The sequence below is a fragment of the Papaver somniferum genome, chromosome 9 (assembly GCF_003573695.1).
Source record: "Papaver somniferum cultivar HN1 chromosome 9, ASM357369v1, whole genome shotgun sequence".
Classification (NCBI taxonomy): Eukaryota; Viridiplantae; Streptophyta; class Magnoliopsida; order Ranunculales; family Papaveraceae; genus Papaver; species Papaver somniferum.
In genome coordinates this window covers 71,618,704-71,636,054 of record NC_039366.1, presented here as the reverse complement: position 1 = coordinate 71,636,054, position 17,351 = coordinate 71,618,704, and the positions used below count along the sequence as shown (strand labels likewise).

Below are 17,351 nucleotides of genomic sequence, written 5' to 3'. Positions count from 1 at the left end.
GCATATTGTCTTATGCATTACTTTTTTCACTTTTCTGATTTATGGATTTTTATGCACGTGCATAATGTCTTCTGCATTATTTTGTTTTAGCTGCATAATGTCTTATGCATTACTTTTTTCATTTTTCTGGTTATGCATCAGTTTTGTTTAGATGCATAAGACATTATGCATTATTTCGTTTTAGCTGCATAATGTCTTATGCATTACTTTTTTTCACTTTTCTGGTTATGCATCAGTTTTTTTTAGATGCATAAGACATTATGCATTATTTTGTTTTAGCTGCATAATGTCTTATGCATTACTTTTTTTCACTTTTCTGGTTATGCATCAGTCACATTATGCATTATTTTGTTTTAGCTGCATATTGTCTTATGCATTACTTTTTTCACTTTTCTGATTTATGGATTTTTATGCACGTGCATAATGTCTTCTGCATTATTTTGTTTTAGCTGCATAATGTCTTATGCATTACTTTTTTCATTTTTCTGGTTATGCATCAGTTTTGTTTAGATGCATAAGACATTATGTATTATTTCATTTTAGCTGCATAATGTATTATGCATTACTTTTTTTCACTTTTCTGGTTATGCATCAGTTTTTTTTAGATGCATAAGACATTATGCGTTATTTCGTTTTAGCTGCATAATGTCTTATGCATTACTTTTCTCACTTTTTCTGGTTATGCATCAGTTTTTTTAGATGCATAAGACATTATGCATTATTTTGTTTTAGCTGCATATTGTCTTATGCATTACTTTTCTCACTTTTCTGATTTAAGGATTTTTATGCACGTGCATAATGTCTTCTGCATCATTTTGTTTAGTGCATAAGACAATATAAGGGAAAATTTAGCTGCATAACTTTTTTTCTGTTTCTTCTACTTGATTTTTTCTTCTTCGTCTGTTTCATCCATTTCTGTTGAAATGTATTCTAGGGTTTAGTCAAAACTGATTTACTTCTTTGAACCATCGATTTTAAATGATTTATTTCTTTAAATGATGGAGAAAAATCTTTGCAGATCCGTTACAGAGATTAATGGAGGAATAAGGAAAGAAACCGGCGGAGAAGAAAAAAAATTATTCCCAAAAACGATGAAGGGTAATAGAGTCTTTCAGTACATTTTAAATATTTTTAAATAATTATGGGTGCGACTGTATCAGAAATTAATTGTGGGCCTGGCGATAAGAATTTTTTTTTTGGGGCTTGCGCCTAAGTTCCCCATGGTCGTATTGGTGCGCTAGATCATAAATCCCCGCCTGCTTAAGAAGTTTTCTGAAGTGGCTGCCCTGATAACTATATCTGGAGGCCCATTGACACAGTAACTCAGATATTAGACACGGTTTGTTTAAGAAACTGTCAGGATAATGTCAACAACGGTGTCAGATCAAATATGTTACAAAATCAGTGGTATACAGTCACAGTTGTTCTAGAACTGTTACAGTATGAAACTTAGATGACGCTTTGAAACTGTTACAGTATAATACTTTTACATTGAAAATGCGTAACAGTTCTTACAGGAACCTGTTACTATTGCTCAAGAACCCAACATTTAGTAACACGTATTTCCTGAAGTGCCACCTTTTAAAACCTTGAACTGTTACCAAAAGTCATTTTTCTACTAGTGTATAGGCTGATGTTGAATAAATCAAATAACTAATCAATAAAAGAGGCACTTATCTGATTTTCGTGTGTTCTCCTTAGTCAACTGTTAATGTCTTGAATATCCTGGTAAACACCATGGAAACAAGAAAAACGGTAATGGTAGATTGAGGTGCATGTTCAACATACTGTCCTTAAGACAAGAATGCCCGGCTACACTCTGAAAAAGATGATGCTATAGCCCTACGGGTACATCTGCCTCCAAGATACAACAATCTTAACAAGCTTGAATAACACATTCAAACTTGTCCTTCTAGAACTTGGCAGCGGAAAACTCACGAATCGTTAGCACTTAGAACCCTCGTATCAAACATCGAAAAAACGAAGAAGAAGTATTAAAAATCTTAGGGGATATAAGAGAGGTTTTTCTATATATCTATACAATAAAAAAAATTCTTCATATATATAAAACCCTAACCCGATAAAATTTGGAAGGTGTTTTTATTTTTGGAAAAACCTTTTTATTAGTAATTTTTATTCACATAAAACTGTATTTTTTCCAACAATCCCCCACATGAATAAAAATACGATAAAACACGGAAAACAAGAAATATCATGAATATGCATAGGTGTCCATAAGGTCTTGAACCTTTGCTTAGTGAGAGGTTACCTGAACTATTTATTAGCCAGTGTCCATTAGGTCTTGAACTGTCTAACATTTGGTGTAACTCGCGATAACAACCACACATGATATCTCCACGGTTGCTTCCAAGCTCCGCCGTTGTGTCCATTTTGTCCCTGGACGTCTTGTTTCTCAGAATGCTCTAGAGAATCAGCTCATATTCTCATAGAAAGCGACCCACTTCCTCATTCAGATAGGTGAGTTCCATTAAGAGTGTTCACTTCTACACCCCACTTCAATCTTAAATTGAAACTATGGAACTCATTAAGACTTATTAAAGTCACCCTTCACATGCAGTCACACTATCACATCTACACCATAGGGAAGGGACAGAGAGAATATAATCCTCTGATAGTGTTTACCTTTACCTACCATAAATTAGTTGTCTCATTCGAAACCTTGATCTTGGGATCTCCAGTCAGCAAGGTTGAGTATCCTTCATGGCAAGTTTATTTTATATGAGCTTAAGTACCATTCCCGCTCGATGTATAATTACGAACTATCTCTTTAGAAAATCCTTTCGTCAAAGGACCACTAATTTTTCTGTTGACTTCCCTAAGTCTGTGAGGTTCTCTTTTGACTTTACATGTCTACTGAGACCTCTTTTTGACTTCACGAATCAACTAAAATTACTTCATTAAAGAGTATAGTTGTCTTACCGAATTAGCCTTCTTCGAGTATGTCTAGACTTTGTCATTGCTCATTTACTTTAGACTCACATAGTCAATTGAGTTTCTGCAATGATGGCCACAGGCTTCGGTCACAGAGGAATATCTTCTAAGAAGCATCTTAGTAATTATTCGTCTTCCTCTTATGCTTGAATTAAAGCACACGAACTTTGATTTCTTCAATATACAAGTTCATCTTGTCTGTTTTAAGGACTTCCTTAGACAGACACTCCTTAAGAGGATACACACATATGCTAAGATTTATCCATAGCCTGAAACAACAACATCTCTTAAGCTCAGTACAATATGTATTACATATACAATTTAAGATGTACCTCAAGTATCGCAAATATCTAATCAGATCATCCAGTAATTCTCTTGAGATACATGGGTATATGTATACATCTGATATACTGCACATTTACAACACACATTAAACGCATCGAGTTTGAAAAAACCATTTCCTTCAGAATTTCTTCTGGATCCTTTCGATCATTTAGATCATATCAGCCATCTTGGTCTTTCAGTCAAATCATAAACATATCACATATTTCATAGGTGGTTGTAAAGCATATATCACATAATTGAAATTAATTATGTACCTCATGCATTCCAATCTCTGGTCTTCTAATCAGAGCATCCCTGTGTTTTCCCAGATTAAACGCGGATATGCACATCTATTTTGCAACACGTACTAAACACGTTAGACAGAAAATAAAAAAAAATAAAAAAAATAAATGGTTACCTACTGATCCTTTAGACCATGTCAACCGCATATTAGTTTCCTGTCAAATCTGAAGTGGTCCATAATCACGTGTCTTTCTTATATTCTTCAAGGTTGTTTAATGCATTCATCATATACCTCTCATCCTTGATGGATTGCAAGATCACATTTCTTATCCCCCACATTTAAATACTTCTCTTAAGAATTATTTAAAACTTAGCTCTTGGTTTGAGCAAGTGCAAACCGACATCAAGTACAAGAATTAAGCATGAATATGTGATGCTCTTCCCCTGAAGCGAGCTCCACTATACCTTTGCATGCTTATTCAAAAGAATTGGCAAATTAACTTTCTCATACCGACGAGTACCGTTGTACCTTCGCATGATTTTATTGATGGAGAACACACTTTGGTTCGCACAATCTAGTGATTCCAGTTCCCGCATACATCGCTTCGTCTTTGCACGTAAAACAGATGTGAAAGTTGTAACAGACCAATAAATCGATGTAACATATCGAACTCCTAGACTCTCATCAAGCAAGTCACCAAGCTACGTTCGTTCTGGATGGCTGCTACGTGCAGCGATAGTATAATAAACACATGCAGCACAGTGAACGTAGAATATAGTCAGACAGAAAAGCCTGACGCACCTCACCCAAAAGTAGTTGAACTTGATGTTTTTCTCCATTGCGGAAAGCAAAGAACACACTCTACGAAGACGCCAGAGACGAAGCATGATGCTCCAAGCAATTTCCCAATGGTTGTCAACGAATACGTAAGATTTTCTGTCGCGTAGCCAATGAAGAAGGTTATGAAGATATCTATCAAGAAGATTCCATCGATGACAATATACGCGATCTCCAGTCCTCGAACTGGTTTGAAAAGAAAACCATATTGGAAAGGAGCCATCAGTGCGGTGTATACGACTAGCAGAAGGAGAAAGTTCTGCCAGATTTTGTAACTTCGATCATCAGGTGAAATTACTGATCACTTCATGACTCTAGGGTAACTCCTCCTAGCACCACCAACTAATCCAGAATGGCTGCTTCCATGGTTGGAAAAAAAAAACATCAACTTATTCAATGTCCTTCTCGAGCTCAAATCCACCACCATTTTTTAATCAGTAGCAGACCTTCTCCCACTCTCAGCATCTTCATGACACTGCCAAGTTTCAAACTCGATGTACACTGCCTTCAACAGCAATCAATCCATTCCCAGGCATCATGAGTAGCATCACTGATCAAACTAGCATCATCACTGCCAACTCCATTGGTAATGGCAGCAGCACCTTGATCTTCTCCGTCACAGCTCCATTAACACCAGGAGTATTGCATCTCTATATCGATAATGGCATAGACCAAGTCAGTTTTATCTCCTCACTGTCATTGTTCTGTTTTGCTCGTTCAACTCCTAAACATCACCGCATTTAGAATCGCTAACAGTTATCGTCTACTGCAATAAATGGCTCGAGCAGCATCCAACAACTTCATTCTTTCGATCAGTCACCGTTAAACCTTCTCGATACTCTGCTCGACTTCTATCTAAGCCATCTGTGATTCAATAATTGGAAGACGCACTGCAACAAGTTCAGAAAACAGCTCAAGAATCTCTTGTGCAGCCATCATGTTCTCCTCCCGAATGATATGCTCGACCCGATGACTAAAGTGCAAACTTCCACTTAGCGAATTCCTCGACAGGAAACTGCAGTTTCTTCTGTATGCGAGGACCACATAGGCTTCAAATATCTAGAGTTGTCCGTAATCTTATGGGATATGGTATAACGCTTACTCCAAGATTCTCTCTTGAGGTAATCTTTGATTACCCAAATTTCAAAACCGATGACAGGATTACCTAAAAGCACGCATAGACACCCATCCAACACACCAATATGCCGATATGTATAGTTAACGACTTCAGAATCGTCTGGTTGTAGGATTTCTCTGGTAATCTCATCTGTTATATCCAATGCAACTAATACTTCGGGTGTAACTACTACTTTGGAGGTAGAAGATGACCGACCTGATTTGGACAACGCAAACGAATGAAGAGCCCCATTACAAAATACCCCGTACTCTTGTGATTTAAAACTACACATAATATAAGGGATATTTCGAATTCGTTTCCATGCATTCGATCTAAGTGAATAAACGACAACTTCAGACTGGTTGAAGTTTGAATAGCTCTTAATTCATACGATGTTGTATTCATCACACTTCGAGTTATAACCGAACGGACCCATGTCTGGTCGATAGGTAACCAAGATTCGGCTTACGAGACATATCATCAAATTCAGGTGGTGATCTTGCCAGCAGTTTGTATTCAACCCATTACATGAACCCACAAAAGAACTTTCAGCATTCACCAGCTGTTTGCTAGCGGGCGAAGATTCTATCTTTTGAATCGGCACTTGATTAATACCATCACCATCAAGTAATGGTGATGTAAACGAATCATCATCTAAAGTGTTATATACTTCGTTGGCACCCTTTGGTGGCAGGATTCCAAAGATAAAAGAAATCCCTTTCCTGATTCCATAAGCGTAAGCAAAGTATGCCATTACAAGAACCAACCAAATCAACCAAACAGTATACATATGTGGATTTCACTGGTAGCCTTGCGAGGATCTCAGGATAGAGATCTTGCGGAATGCTTGACATTGATCCTTTTCTCCGTTGGAGTTATAGAGCGAGCATAAACCCAGGGTTTGCATCCGGAGGTCGGATTTATACACCTCTGTGGTTGCATCTACAACGATCTTTGAACCACCAAACGATTATGTAACACCTAGTCGCGGACGCTTCAACATCTACAATAAGCACATGGTCCAACAGCTTTACTGGCGTGATTTATAACGAGTATTATCAGATTGACCCGCCGAAATTAGAGGATATACAAGATATCCCATATAGGCCCCTGATTAAAGCACATATTAACCAGTTAGGTTCATCACGATCACATGTAGACTTAAAAAAGAAAACCAGTCGATGTGTATAGTACGAGAGCTACTGATCAAACCCAATTCGATTCTTTCTTAATTGCTATTCTAATATATATAATTCTTGTCTTAAGATTGTTGGGTAATAACAATTAAAACTGAAAAAATCAAATAACTAATCAATAAAAGAGGCACTTATCTGATTTTCGTGTGTTCTCCTTAGTCAACTGTTAATGTCTTGAATATCCTGCTAAACACCATGGAAACAAGAAAAACGGTAATGGTAGATTGAGGCGCATGTTCAACATACTGTCCTTAAGACAAGAATGCCCGGCTACACTCTGAAAAAGATGATGCTATAGCCCTACGGGTACATCTGCCTCCAAGATACAACAATCTTAACAAGCTTGAATAGCACATTCAAACTTGTCCTTCTAGAACTTGGCAGCGGAAAACTCACGAATCGTTAGCACTTAGAACCCTCGTATCAAACATCGAAAAAACGAAGAAGAAGTACTAAAAATCTTAGGGGATATAAGAGAGGTTTTTCTATATATCTATACAATAAAAAAATTCTTCATATATATAAAATCCTAACCCGATAAAATTTGGAAGGTGTTTTTATTTTTGGAAAAACCTTTTTATTAGTAATTTTTATTCACATAAAACTGTACTTTTTCCAACATAAATATTTAGTGCATCAATATGAAGAAAAATATTAGAACAAATAATTACAAATACATAATTTGGGATGCTGGAGTAAACTGAAAGTTCCGTTAATACAAAGTTTGAATCTTGTAAAGGAAACTCTTGAAGAAAAGGTTTTTGAAAAACGATGATAGTTGTGAAGACTTTAATAAATATGACCAATTACCTGGAGAGGTAAACTACGCTGCAGAATATTTAAACAAATTAGTAGAAGAGGAAGTCATTTTGGCGAACACCCTAAATTGTCCAACTAAGCTATGAAGGATTATAAAAGAAAATCCCGGAAAAACCTTCCTCTAGTAGAAACAAGTATCAAAGAAGTGGATGTTTAGTTCATAACAATTGTAGAAGGAAACGCATTGGTCCCTAAATTAGATTCCATTACTTCTCAAAGGTGCCGCTTTGGTCTAACACAAAAAATGCAATAAGAAAAACTTGTTCTTCTTGTTTTTGGAGTTCTCTTTTATTTATAGGGAAGAAAAAGCTACATTTTTATCATGATCAACTTATTTATCTGGTTTATAAATTTAATTCCTCAACTCATTTGGGAGAAAACCACAACTGGGACCTTTTACTCTACTAGTTTGGTACATTAGAGCAACTGTATTGGTGCGACTAAAACCAAAGACCAAAAACCAAAAAATAATCAAAAATATGGGTTTAGTCCGTGGTGTTACGCTATGGCAGTCAAGTATATTTGGTCAAGTGGGGATATAAACTTCGTGTGGTGTAGCGCGGACATATAATTCACGCCTGTATGAGGCGTACATTTGACTCACGCCCAGTGTGGGGGCGAATATAACACAAACCCCAGACATGGGGCGAACATATATTAGACGCCTAGGGCTGCACAAGACCCGCCCACGATACCCATACCCATCCGTACCCGCTAAACCCGTGGGTTTTTAGTCCATACCCGTCCGTTGTGGGTGCGGGGTTGGTTATGAAAAAAATACCCGCTGTCCGTGTGTGCGAGGTTGGTTTTAGCTCATACCTACCCATACCCGTCCGAAAAACCCGCAAGATATAACGTAACATACGTTTTGATATTTTTTGATTGCTACAAATTATGCAAAGTTATTGGGAATTGAAAAAACTTTCGTACCTGGAGCAGCATACCCAATCGAGCCATTTATCCTGACTGAAGTACCAATGTTGTGATCTTCCGATTCTACATTGGTAGGGACTTCACCTAGAAACTTAGCTAATCCAAAATCGCCGACATGACCATTCATATCACTATCAAACAAAATGTTGCTTGGCTTTAGATTACAATGGACTATTGGCGTTTGCCTGTGGTGATGGAGATAATCTAATGCAGATGCAACATCTATGGCTACATTCAGTCTCTCTTCGAAACTCAATGATCTCCTTGTCAAACTTTGAAGTCGATCGTCAAATGTAACTGGGTGCAACCAGTTCTCGAGACTCCCATTTGGCATGAACTCAAAGACTAGAGCTTTGAATTCATTTCCATTAAAATCGACGCTAGAACAAGACGTCAGTATCTTCACGAGACTGGGATGCTGGATGGAACTTAATGTTTTGAATTCAGCCGTGAAGTTTTTGAAAGATTCTCGTCTTTGAAGATCTAGTACTTTCACTGCCACCACTGTTGTTGTTTCCTGATTTACTGCTAATACACCTCTGTTATTGACTTCTGTTGACTGTTATTGGCTTTGCTAAAAAAAAGCGGGTTAAACCCACTTAAATCCATACCCGCCCAACCCGTAGCGGGCGGGTATTAACACCCGCCCGCTGTTTGTGGGTGCGGGATTGGTTATAAAAATAAAAACCCGCAGTCTATGGGTGCGAGGTTGGTTTTAGCTTATACCCGCCCATACCTGCCCATGTGCAGCCCTAAGACGCCTGATGGGGCAGACGGGCATATAGTTTAAGTGTATATAATTTCCGTACAGTGTTTTTTCTTCTAGCTCCAACTAGGGTTTTCCTCAAAGATCCAGGGTACAATTTGCGCTATGGATTTTTCTCCCTTGAAAAAAGCCATAGAGGCAAAATCATATGAAAAGATGGCCGATATTTTTGATGAACTCATGCTTCAGGTTACTTCACAAGGCATTGCATATCAAGAGGAGTGGCCTTACGCTATTCATCTTCTAGGTCATATTTACGTCAAGGATATCAATAGCGCTAGGTTTTTATGGAAATTGATTCCATCAAATGTCAAAGAGAATCAGCTGGAGGTGGTAGCTGCATGTAAAATTGGGCAGAAATTGTGGCTACGAGATTATGCTGGAGTTTACGAAGCTATTCGTGGATTTAATTGGAGTCCTGCGGCTCAAGGTCTTGTGAATTCCTTCTTATAGACCTATACCAATAGGATGTTCCAGCTACTGCTATCTGCATATTCCACAATAAGCATAAAGGATACGGCTCTCTTTCTAGGAATGAGCGAGGAAGAGGCCACCAACTATGCGGCAGAACAAGGTTGGCTCGTGGATTCTACTTCAGGGATGCTGATTGTGAAGAAGCAGCACGTTGTGAAAGAGCAGAAGCTAGATCATACTAAACTACAACGCTTAACTGAATATGTCTTCCACCTTGAGCATTAGTCTTGGCTCTTGATAGCAATGAGTCATCTTCTGTACCCCTATAATTTCTGGAAATTGTTAGATTCTTGAGTGGCTGCAACCTGATATGCTTTTTCATTGTTGTTTCATCATGAATATATACATTTGCAGTTACTTTCCTGTGTCAGTCACTGAGAATTATTCTGAAAAACAAATTTTAGCTTTAATGTAAATAACTAAGCGTTTGAATGATGATTTTGTTTATCAAATGAAAAGTTGAAGGAAAAAAAAAGTATCTATTTTTCGTCTGAGTGGGGCGAGGTTTAAGTGTACGCCTGTTTTGAAGCGGACATTGCGGCGAGGTTTAAGTGTACGCCTGTTTTCAAGCGGACATTTTACATACATCTATTCTGGCGTGTTTTATATCTACGCCTAACGGAAGGGTAAGTTATATTCACGCCTGACCAACGGCACGGTTAATATACATCCGCATCATGTGAAATAAATTAAAAGCTCGCCTATAAACAAACCTACATTATAACTTCGCTCGACCAAATTTGGTTTTGGTCTGAGTTTCGGACCAAATATATTCTGAGATTTAGTTTTAGTCTAGGTTTTACTCTTTAGTCCGTTTAATTGTGCCTGGTTTCTGGACCAGATTTATGGTTTTAGTCGTCCATTGTGGTTGCTCTTAATTAGCATAAACAAGTCCCCCCGCCCCCGGCAGTAGCCATCTTTGTTAAAACGGTTTGGGAACCAAGAAACTGACAGCACCTACCGGGAGACGCATTAGACTATGCTTTTGGAGGAGATAGGAAGTAGAGGACAACTTCATGCATAGATCTTGTGCAGCTGTGCTCACTAAACAAGAGGGTTTTGCGGGTTACAGTTCTTCTTCTTTTTTTGGCTTAAAGGCTAAAGAGCCTGGAGTCTTAAAAGAGAAGGAAAAAGAGGTAGATTTGTGCTTACCAACCCAAGTCCAATGACGTTAAACCAAAAAGTAGATTTGTCCTTTATGTTTCTTGATTTCTCTGGTCTGACCTAACAATATCGAATACTTCATGATTCATCTCTTTATTCAAGTATTCGTAGAAAGAAAATAATAAGTAGGTAAACCAAGAATGACGGCTAGGGTAGGGTTCTAAAATTCTTCTACCAACCAACTTACTTACCTGCCACCAATACATGAATTTGATTTCATTTGCTTTCTTTAACTTATCAGAAGTTTGAAAAATCTGAATATATGGATCTGTGGGAACAGCTGGCTTCATGATTTACGTTAATGATTTTCCATAATCTAAAAGTGTTTCAACTTATAATTTCTACTCATTGCCATAATTTCATATACTTCGCGTTAAAACAAAAAAGGTGCATCTATGAGCGTGATATGTGCTGCTCAGCTTCTGCATTGCCGATGAATGATATATTTCCCCCAAAACTTATGCATACAGTCGATTCCATTTTGCCATCCAGAAACCATTGCTGCAATTTTACTAGATTTGTGTTAAACGTTTCTTTGTGTAGCATATCATATTTGGTACATGGTTTGACACACAAAACCACAGACCAGACTACACAATAGTATGACGAACAGTCCAAAGACTCAGATCCTCGCTGACTGACACTAACTATTGAACTCATGTCTTTGAAAATTTGAAATCCAGGGGCCAGGTTCAGTCTCTTCTTATACTGACACTAAGATTTCTTATTCCCACTAGCATTGACTCTCATTATAACTGAAACTTACTAGTAATTTGCTATTTCCGTCCAAATATCCTTCCAAGAACGAAGAATGTAAGAGACACAAAAGATTGGCGGGTCATTTTAATTCTATTTCGGTCACTGTTTGGTCCAAAAGACACCAACAACCAAGAAATTTTCTGGTGTTTTGTACTTCAAATGAACATTCGAGTAAAATCATTGTGAACACATAAATCACGAAGCCATCCACGTGTTCACAAACAATATTCACATACATCCTAATTGTAGAATTGTACGTCGTATGCGTAACGGGGATGATTATATCGATTCATCGACTCGAGACCTTCGGGCTTGTCATTGTCTAGTCGAATATTATCATAAATAATGTTCGTATAAAGGAACAAACCAAGAATCAAGTATAAATGTAAAGCATATGAAGTTTAACGCTGAATGTAAGGTGCTGAAATGTAAATAAGACAGATTTACGTGGTTCGGCACTAAGGCGTACATCCACGGGGTTGGTGTTTCACTATGTATTGAATGGTTACAAAGATAGTCGAATGACTTTAGAGTATACATAGGTCTGCGGAAGTAGGGGAATTACTTACTCTTCCTATTTCTCTCTCCTATTTTCTCCTATAATTGCTCTCAATTGGTCGACCCCTTCTCTCTTAGTGGAGAGGGGTATTTATAGGGATGGAACGTGGGTCCCATTTCTGAGGTGTCGTTGTAATCTTATCTTCTTGTGCTTTGTGCCTATTACGCAGAGGTCTTCGGCATATGCTGCGGCCTGAGCTTGAATACGAAGGTTTATCCTCGCCTCTTCCACGAGCTGATTGACACGTGTATATCTCTTTGGTATTTAATGCGGGTAGATGGATGTCTGCTCGTGTCAGACAAGTGTCTCTTTGTCTGGTCACATCTGTGTCAGCCAAACTTCCTCTCGGCCGTTGATCTGGGATCTTCCTCGGGATTGGGTGTGATAACACCCAAGGGGTATTATCTGGTGCTCCTCTGAGCCATCATACCTCTGTGATCCTCTGTCCCTGACCGTCAGATCTGCTGACCGGTGGCATCTTCTGATGAGATGCTTGCTATCAGGTTTTGATATCTTGTTTTGCATGCCTTCCACGTGTCTCTTTCTGTACACGTGGTGGATGATGAAAGGTGTACATACAATTTGCCTCTCTTCTTCTAACTTGGGCGTATTTTGCAATTTTGAAGAAGAAAGGTCGTCCTACACGTTTCCCACTTTGCATTAACTTTCCCCGTAACTGCTCCTTGGTACGAGGAGCAGTTATTGTCTTCTCTAGCTTCATAAATAGGAAAGAGAATGTGAAAAAAACTTTTATCCTCTTCTTGTCAGTGTTCATTCTCTTCTTGTTCTTTAGTCATTTATTATCATCATTCTTGTGAGGAAGATAACAACATTCAATTTTCTGTTTCTTTCGCTCTCGATTGTTGTTGCCCCTGTATATTTTGATATCTCCGATCCTCCTTTCTTCGACTGTGGTTGGTGCTTGTCGTCCTCTTTTATACAGGTATGGGGTTTTTCATTAGCTGTTCATCATTGATTTATCTATGTATCTACCCGTTTGTCTCCTGCTGCTGTATTCTTGGTTTTGTGATGAAGATCATACATGTCGAAGCAATTGGTTTTGTGATGAAGATCATACATGTCGAAGCATATATGCTTGCCCCTGTTCTTTGTTACAACGTCTGTGAGTCTGTATCTTAGCATTATCCCTGGAGTCGGATGGAGTATTTTTTAGTTCTTAGGGTTTTTAATGTTTATCCGGATGAACCATCAATTATGGGTTTTTTGATCTTTAGTGATCTCCTCGTATTCTTCTCTAAACTGTTTTTGTGTTTCCTTGTAGATATGTCTGATCGTTCGCGGGCTCCTTACCAAACCACGCCGTCTAGTCCGCCAAGATCCCCTCCGCGTCGAGATTCTGACATATCTCCACTTGGGGAAGGTCCTTACAAGTCTTCGCAATCGGATCCTCGGGGTCATAGAATTTCATCTTCCTCCGGTGCGAAAGTTGTGCCTACTAAGAAAGGGGATGTGCCGAAGGGTCCTTCTGGATCTAGGTATGCTGTTAACCGCGCCCCTTCTCGTCCTCGTGAAGATTCTAGGAGTACGCAGGCTCCTCCTCATGATGACTCTAGGAGTATGCGGGCTCCTTCTCCTCGTACTGAAATAGTGGATGTTCCGCCTCTTCGTTCAATGGCTCCTTCTTCAGTGCCTCCGCAGAAATCTTTGCCTCCTCCTCCCGCGGTTTCTTTCAAAGGGAAGTACTCCAAGGGTACTATGTCGAGAGCTGATCCGTCTAAAAATCTTCCTTCTAAAAGGAAAGCTTCGGAATTGAGTTCTACTTCTGATTCCGCAGACGAAGAAGAAACTGTCCCCGTGATACGCAGCATTTCAGTTGGTAAGAAGAAGGTTACTTTCAAGCATATTGATCTTGGGATGTTCAAGGAAAAACATGAACTTAAAGATTTTGAGGTTCGCTTCTATGCCCCTGACGATGATATCACTTACGAGCTCCTTGGTAAGTATCAGTTTGACGAGTTTCATCTGTTGACTACGGTTGGAGCCTTCGAGGCGGGTCTCATGTTGCCCCCTATATAAGTTGGGTGACTCCTTTTATTATGACGTGTTGGCTAGTCGCGAAGGCTCTTCCACGAACACTCATAATCGTTCCGTGTCACAACTATCGGGGAATTATCTTCGTTCACTGAAGGAATGTTACCTGCGAAGCAAGGGAGAGACTATGATGACCTGCTATGTTCCAAATCCTGCTGAGAGAGAGTGGTACAATCCTCAGAATTTTAACAGTTCTTTTGGGGATTATGTCAACAGCAGAAACCGTAAGCCGTGGAGTGTTAGTCTTCGTAATATTGCTTCTCCCCGTGGTGAAATTCGTCTTTTGAGTGAGGTGAGTGATGCCAAGCTGAAGTATGTTCCTGGTACTGAGGGATCTTCTAAACAGAAACTCTTTCCTGCCCGTGAAAGGATTAAGCGTGACCATGATTATGAATGGCATGCTACTGTTATTGAGGTAGTTGGTCCTTGGGCTTATGGATGGATTCCGGGTCCATGCGGTTGGCGTCCTTCTGAAAATAGCAAGCCTCGTGAAACTCCTCCTGCTCGTTATGGAGATTTCTGTCCTTGGCGTCCGAATTTCGCGGGCATGAATTTTCCTTATGCTCTTGATGTCGTTGATGGAGATTAGGAGGAGGGTTCTGGTGCTACCCATCCAACGAAGAGTGCTGCTGCTGCCAAGGTATAGTTTCTTCTTATATTCTCTATTCTATTTGTCCCTTTTTCCTTGCTTGAAATAATTTTCATTTTTGAAGTGAGGGAAAAAATGAGCCTTTGTGGGATGTATACTGGTTTGTAGGTGTCGAAGAAGAAGAAACTTGGACCCAAACAATCTTCTACTGCGGTTACCAGTGAGGCTGAGGTTTATGAGGAGGTTACAAGTCCCGTAAACGAAGGGTATGGTGAGGATGAAGAAATGTCCGATGGAGAAGAGCGTACCGACACTTCTCACCCTGATGACGAAGGTGGTAATGGTGAAGAAGAAGTTGCCACGGGTGGTGATGGTGAAGAAGAAGTTGCCGCGGGTGGTGATGGTGAGGCTGAGGGTAATATTACCGTTGGTGGTACTGGCGGGGGTGGATCTTCCCCTGTCGGCGATGATATTGTTGGTGTGGGTACTCTGCCCGTTATTTCCCCTGAATTTTCTTTCGGTAGGATATATTCCGCGGGGGAATCCTTTGATGTGAATGCTGCCATGTGTCTTGCCGAAGACTTCTCATTGCTTTCCCCAAATGATGATTGGGATGTGCTTGGGAATATTGGCAAAGAAGGTACCACTGATAATCAAGCTGAGAACGCAGGTGGTCATGCTGAGGGTGGTAATGTCGAGACTTGCGCGGGTAAGGAGATAACCGCCAAGGGGAAGTCTGCGGTTGAGTCTCCTTCAGAGGATTTCCCTTACTCGCTAATGCCTGAAGGTGAAGATGTCATTTTGGCTTGGCTTAAGAAGAAGAACCTGATGTTCGTCCCTAACCCTGCCCCAGTGGTCACCGGTGAGAAGAATTCCGACGCTTATACTCGTCAGATGATGCAATTGTCTTCTGAAGCCCGCGTTGCTGAGATGTGGGAGAAGAATCTGAGAGCTTCGGAAGCTAACCTAGTGGTTGAACCTCCCTCCTCTGTTGCTGATATGATGGCCATAGATGATGGGTACCAATACGGTTTTCCCCAGCAGCGTGTCTTAGAGGTAAATCCTTGTACTTTTTTTTCATGATATCCGAACATTGTGTTCTTCGTGATATCTGATCCCTTTAGTATAATAATGTTTGTTGTTTGTGACATAGATGATGAGGAGCGAACATTGTAACCATGTTCTATACAAATTCTTCAAAGCAAAGTCTTTAAAGTTGGAGACCAAGCTTCGTCATAGAGAAGAGGAACCGTCTGCGGCTGAAGTGGAAATAAATGAACTGAGGGGCCGTCTGAAGGAAAAAGAACAGCTGGGTAACGCTGAGGAGAGTCTTCGTTCAGAACTTACTATAGTCCGCAACGAATTGGAGCAGACTCGCAGAAATGTCTCGTTCTTCACAGGTTCGTATTTTACGGATCTTTCACTCCTCGTGATTCCCTATCTGTATTTTGGTGTTCTGTCTGAGTCTCCCCACCCTATCTTCAGTGGGTGGAGTCCCCGAGCTGATATGGCTTCGGAAAGAAAGGGAACGACAGAAATCCCGTATTGCAGAGTTGGCGGGTAAGTTGAAAAGCGAAGCCGTAAAGTGGAATGCTCGTGCTGATGAGCACAACGCCTTAACAACTGAGTGGCGTGAAAAGCGAACACTGATGGTTGATATGCAAAATAAGTACAATCATGACCTTTGTTTGTTTAATGGTACGCTGCTATGGACGCGTGACAACCTGCGTGATGCTCGAGAACATGCTTCAGACTTAGAGGCTAGAGTGCGCTTTTTGTAAGGAGAGTTACAACAGGATCGTTCTTTCTTAGGCCCCGGGGTTAGGGATAGTATGCTGCGTCTTTCCGAGGAAAGAGATAATGCTAGGGCCGAGGTTGGTGCTCTTTGTAAAGCCCTAGAAGCGTCTCGAGCTGATGTTTCTCGCCAAGTGGAGTCTGAAAGAGATCTTGAAGTGAATGTGTATCGACTCCATAAAAGGATGGGGGAGATGAATGACGAAGTCAACCATCTTCGTCACTTGGATTCAATGAAGCAGGTACATTTATACGCGAGTCAATTTGCTCTTACGAACCTTCAAACGGATTATACGAAACTATCCAACGAATATGACTTTCTTGATGGGGCTCGGGACGCAGTTGTCAATGAGTATGAAGAGGCTTCGGCTAATGTCGAAGGTATAACCTCGTTTTATCGAGTGTGATTATGTTATTTCTTCGTTTTAACCCCTTGGTATTTCTTGTTTTCAGCACTCGAGGGACAGCTTCACGCAGCAAATGATGAGCTTAAAAAAACTCAATCTGCCTTAGTGCAGCAGGAAGGACAAGCCAACTATTTCAAAGGGTTGGCCGCGTCTCGTGAGGAAGCAGCGGAGATTGCCTCCAAAGAGGCGGAATGCCTATCTGCATTGCTGTCTCAGGCCAACCAGCGGACCGCTGTTATCACTTATAAAGCTCGATGTCAGTTGGCTGAAGAGACCACCAAAGTCCTAGATAAGATTGAACTTGGTATTAAAGTCTAACATGGTCTTGTCAAGAATTATCCGCGCCGTCCCCTTCCCGCGCCCTT

The 17,351-nt window shown here is 40.1% G+C and overlaps 1 protein-coding gene and 1 pseudogene across 1 annotated transcript; one reads left to right on the top strand and one right to left on the bottom strand.

Annotated features, from left to right (window-relative positions):
• Window positions 1-8,381: 8,381 nt before the first annotated feature.
• On the bottom strand, window positions 8,382-9,203 carry LOC113312144 (probable LRR receptor-like serine/threonine-protein kinase At3g47570). The gene is made up of 2 exons (XM_026560897.1): window positions 9,159-9,203; window positions 8,382-8,981 (listed from the first exon to the last, which is right to left on the bottom strand). The coding sequence occupies exons 1-2, from the start codon at window positions 9,201-9,203 to the stop codon at window positions 8,382-8,384; spliced, it is 645 nt and encodes a 214-aa protein (XP_026416682.1).
• A 68-nt stretch (window positions 9,204-9,271) lies between these two features.
• On the top strand, window positions 9,272-10,021 carry LOC113314417 (annotated as a pseudogene).
• Window positions 10,022-17,351: the final 7,330 nt, after the last annotated feature.

What these genes read in the sequence shown, in the direction of transcription:
- LOC113312144 (XM_026560897.1), bottom strand. Translation starts at nt 9,203, where the DNA reads ATGCCCGTCTGCCCCATCAGGCGTCTTAGGGCTGCACATGGGCAG. An exon ending in TTAGGGCTGCACATGGGCAG is followed by an intron (nt 8,982 to 9,158) that starts GTATGGGCGGGT and finishes AGCCAATAACAG; the next exon opens with TCAACAGAAGTCAATAACAG.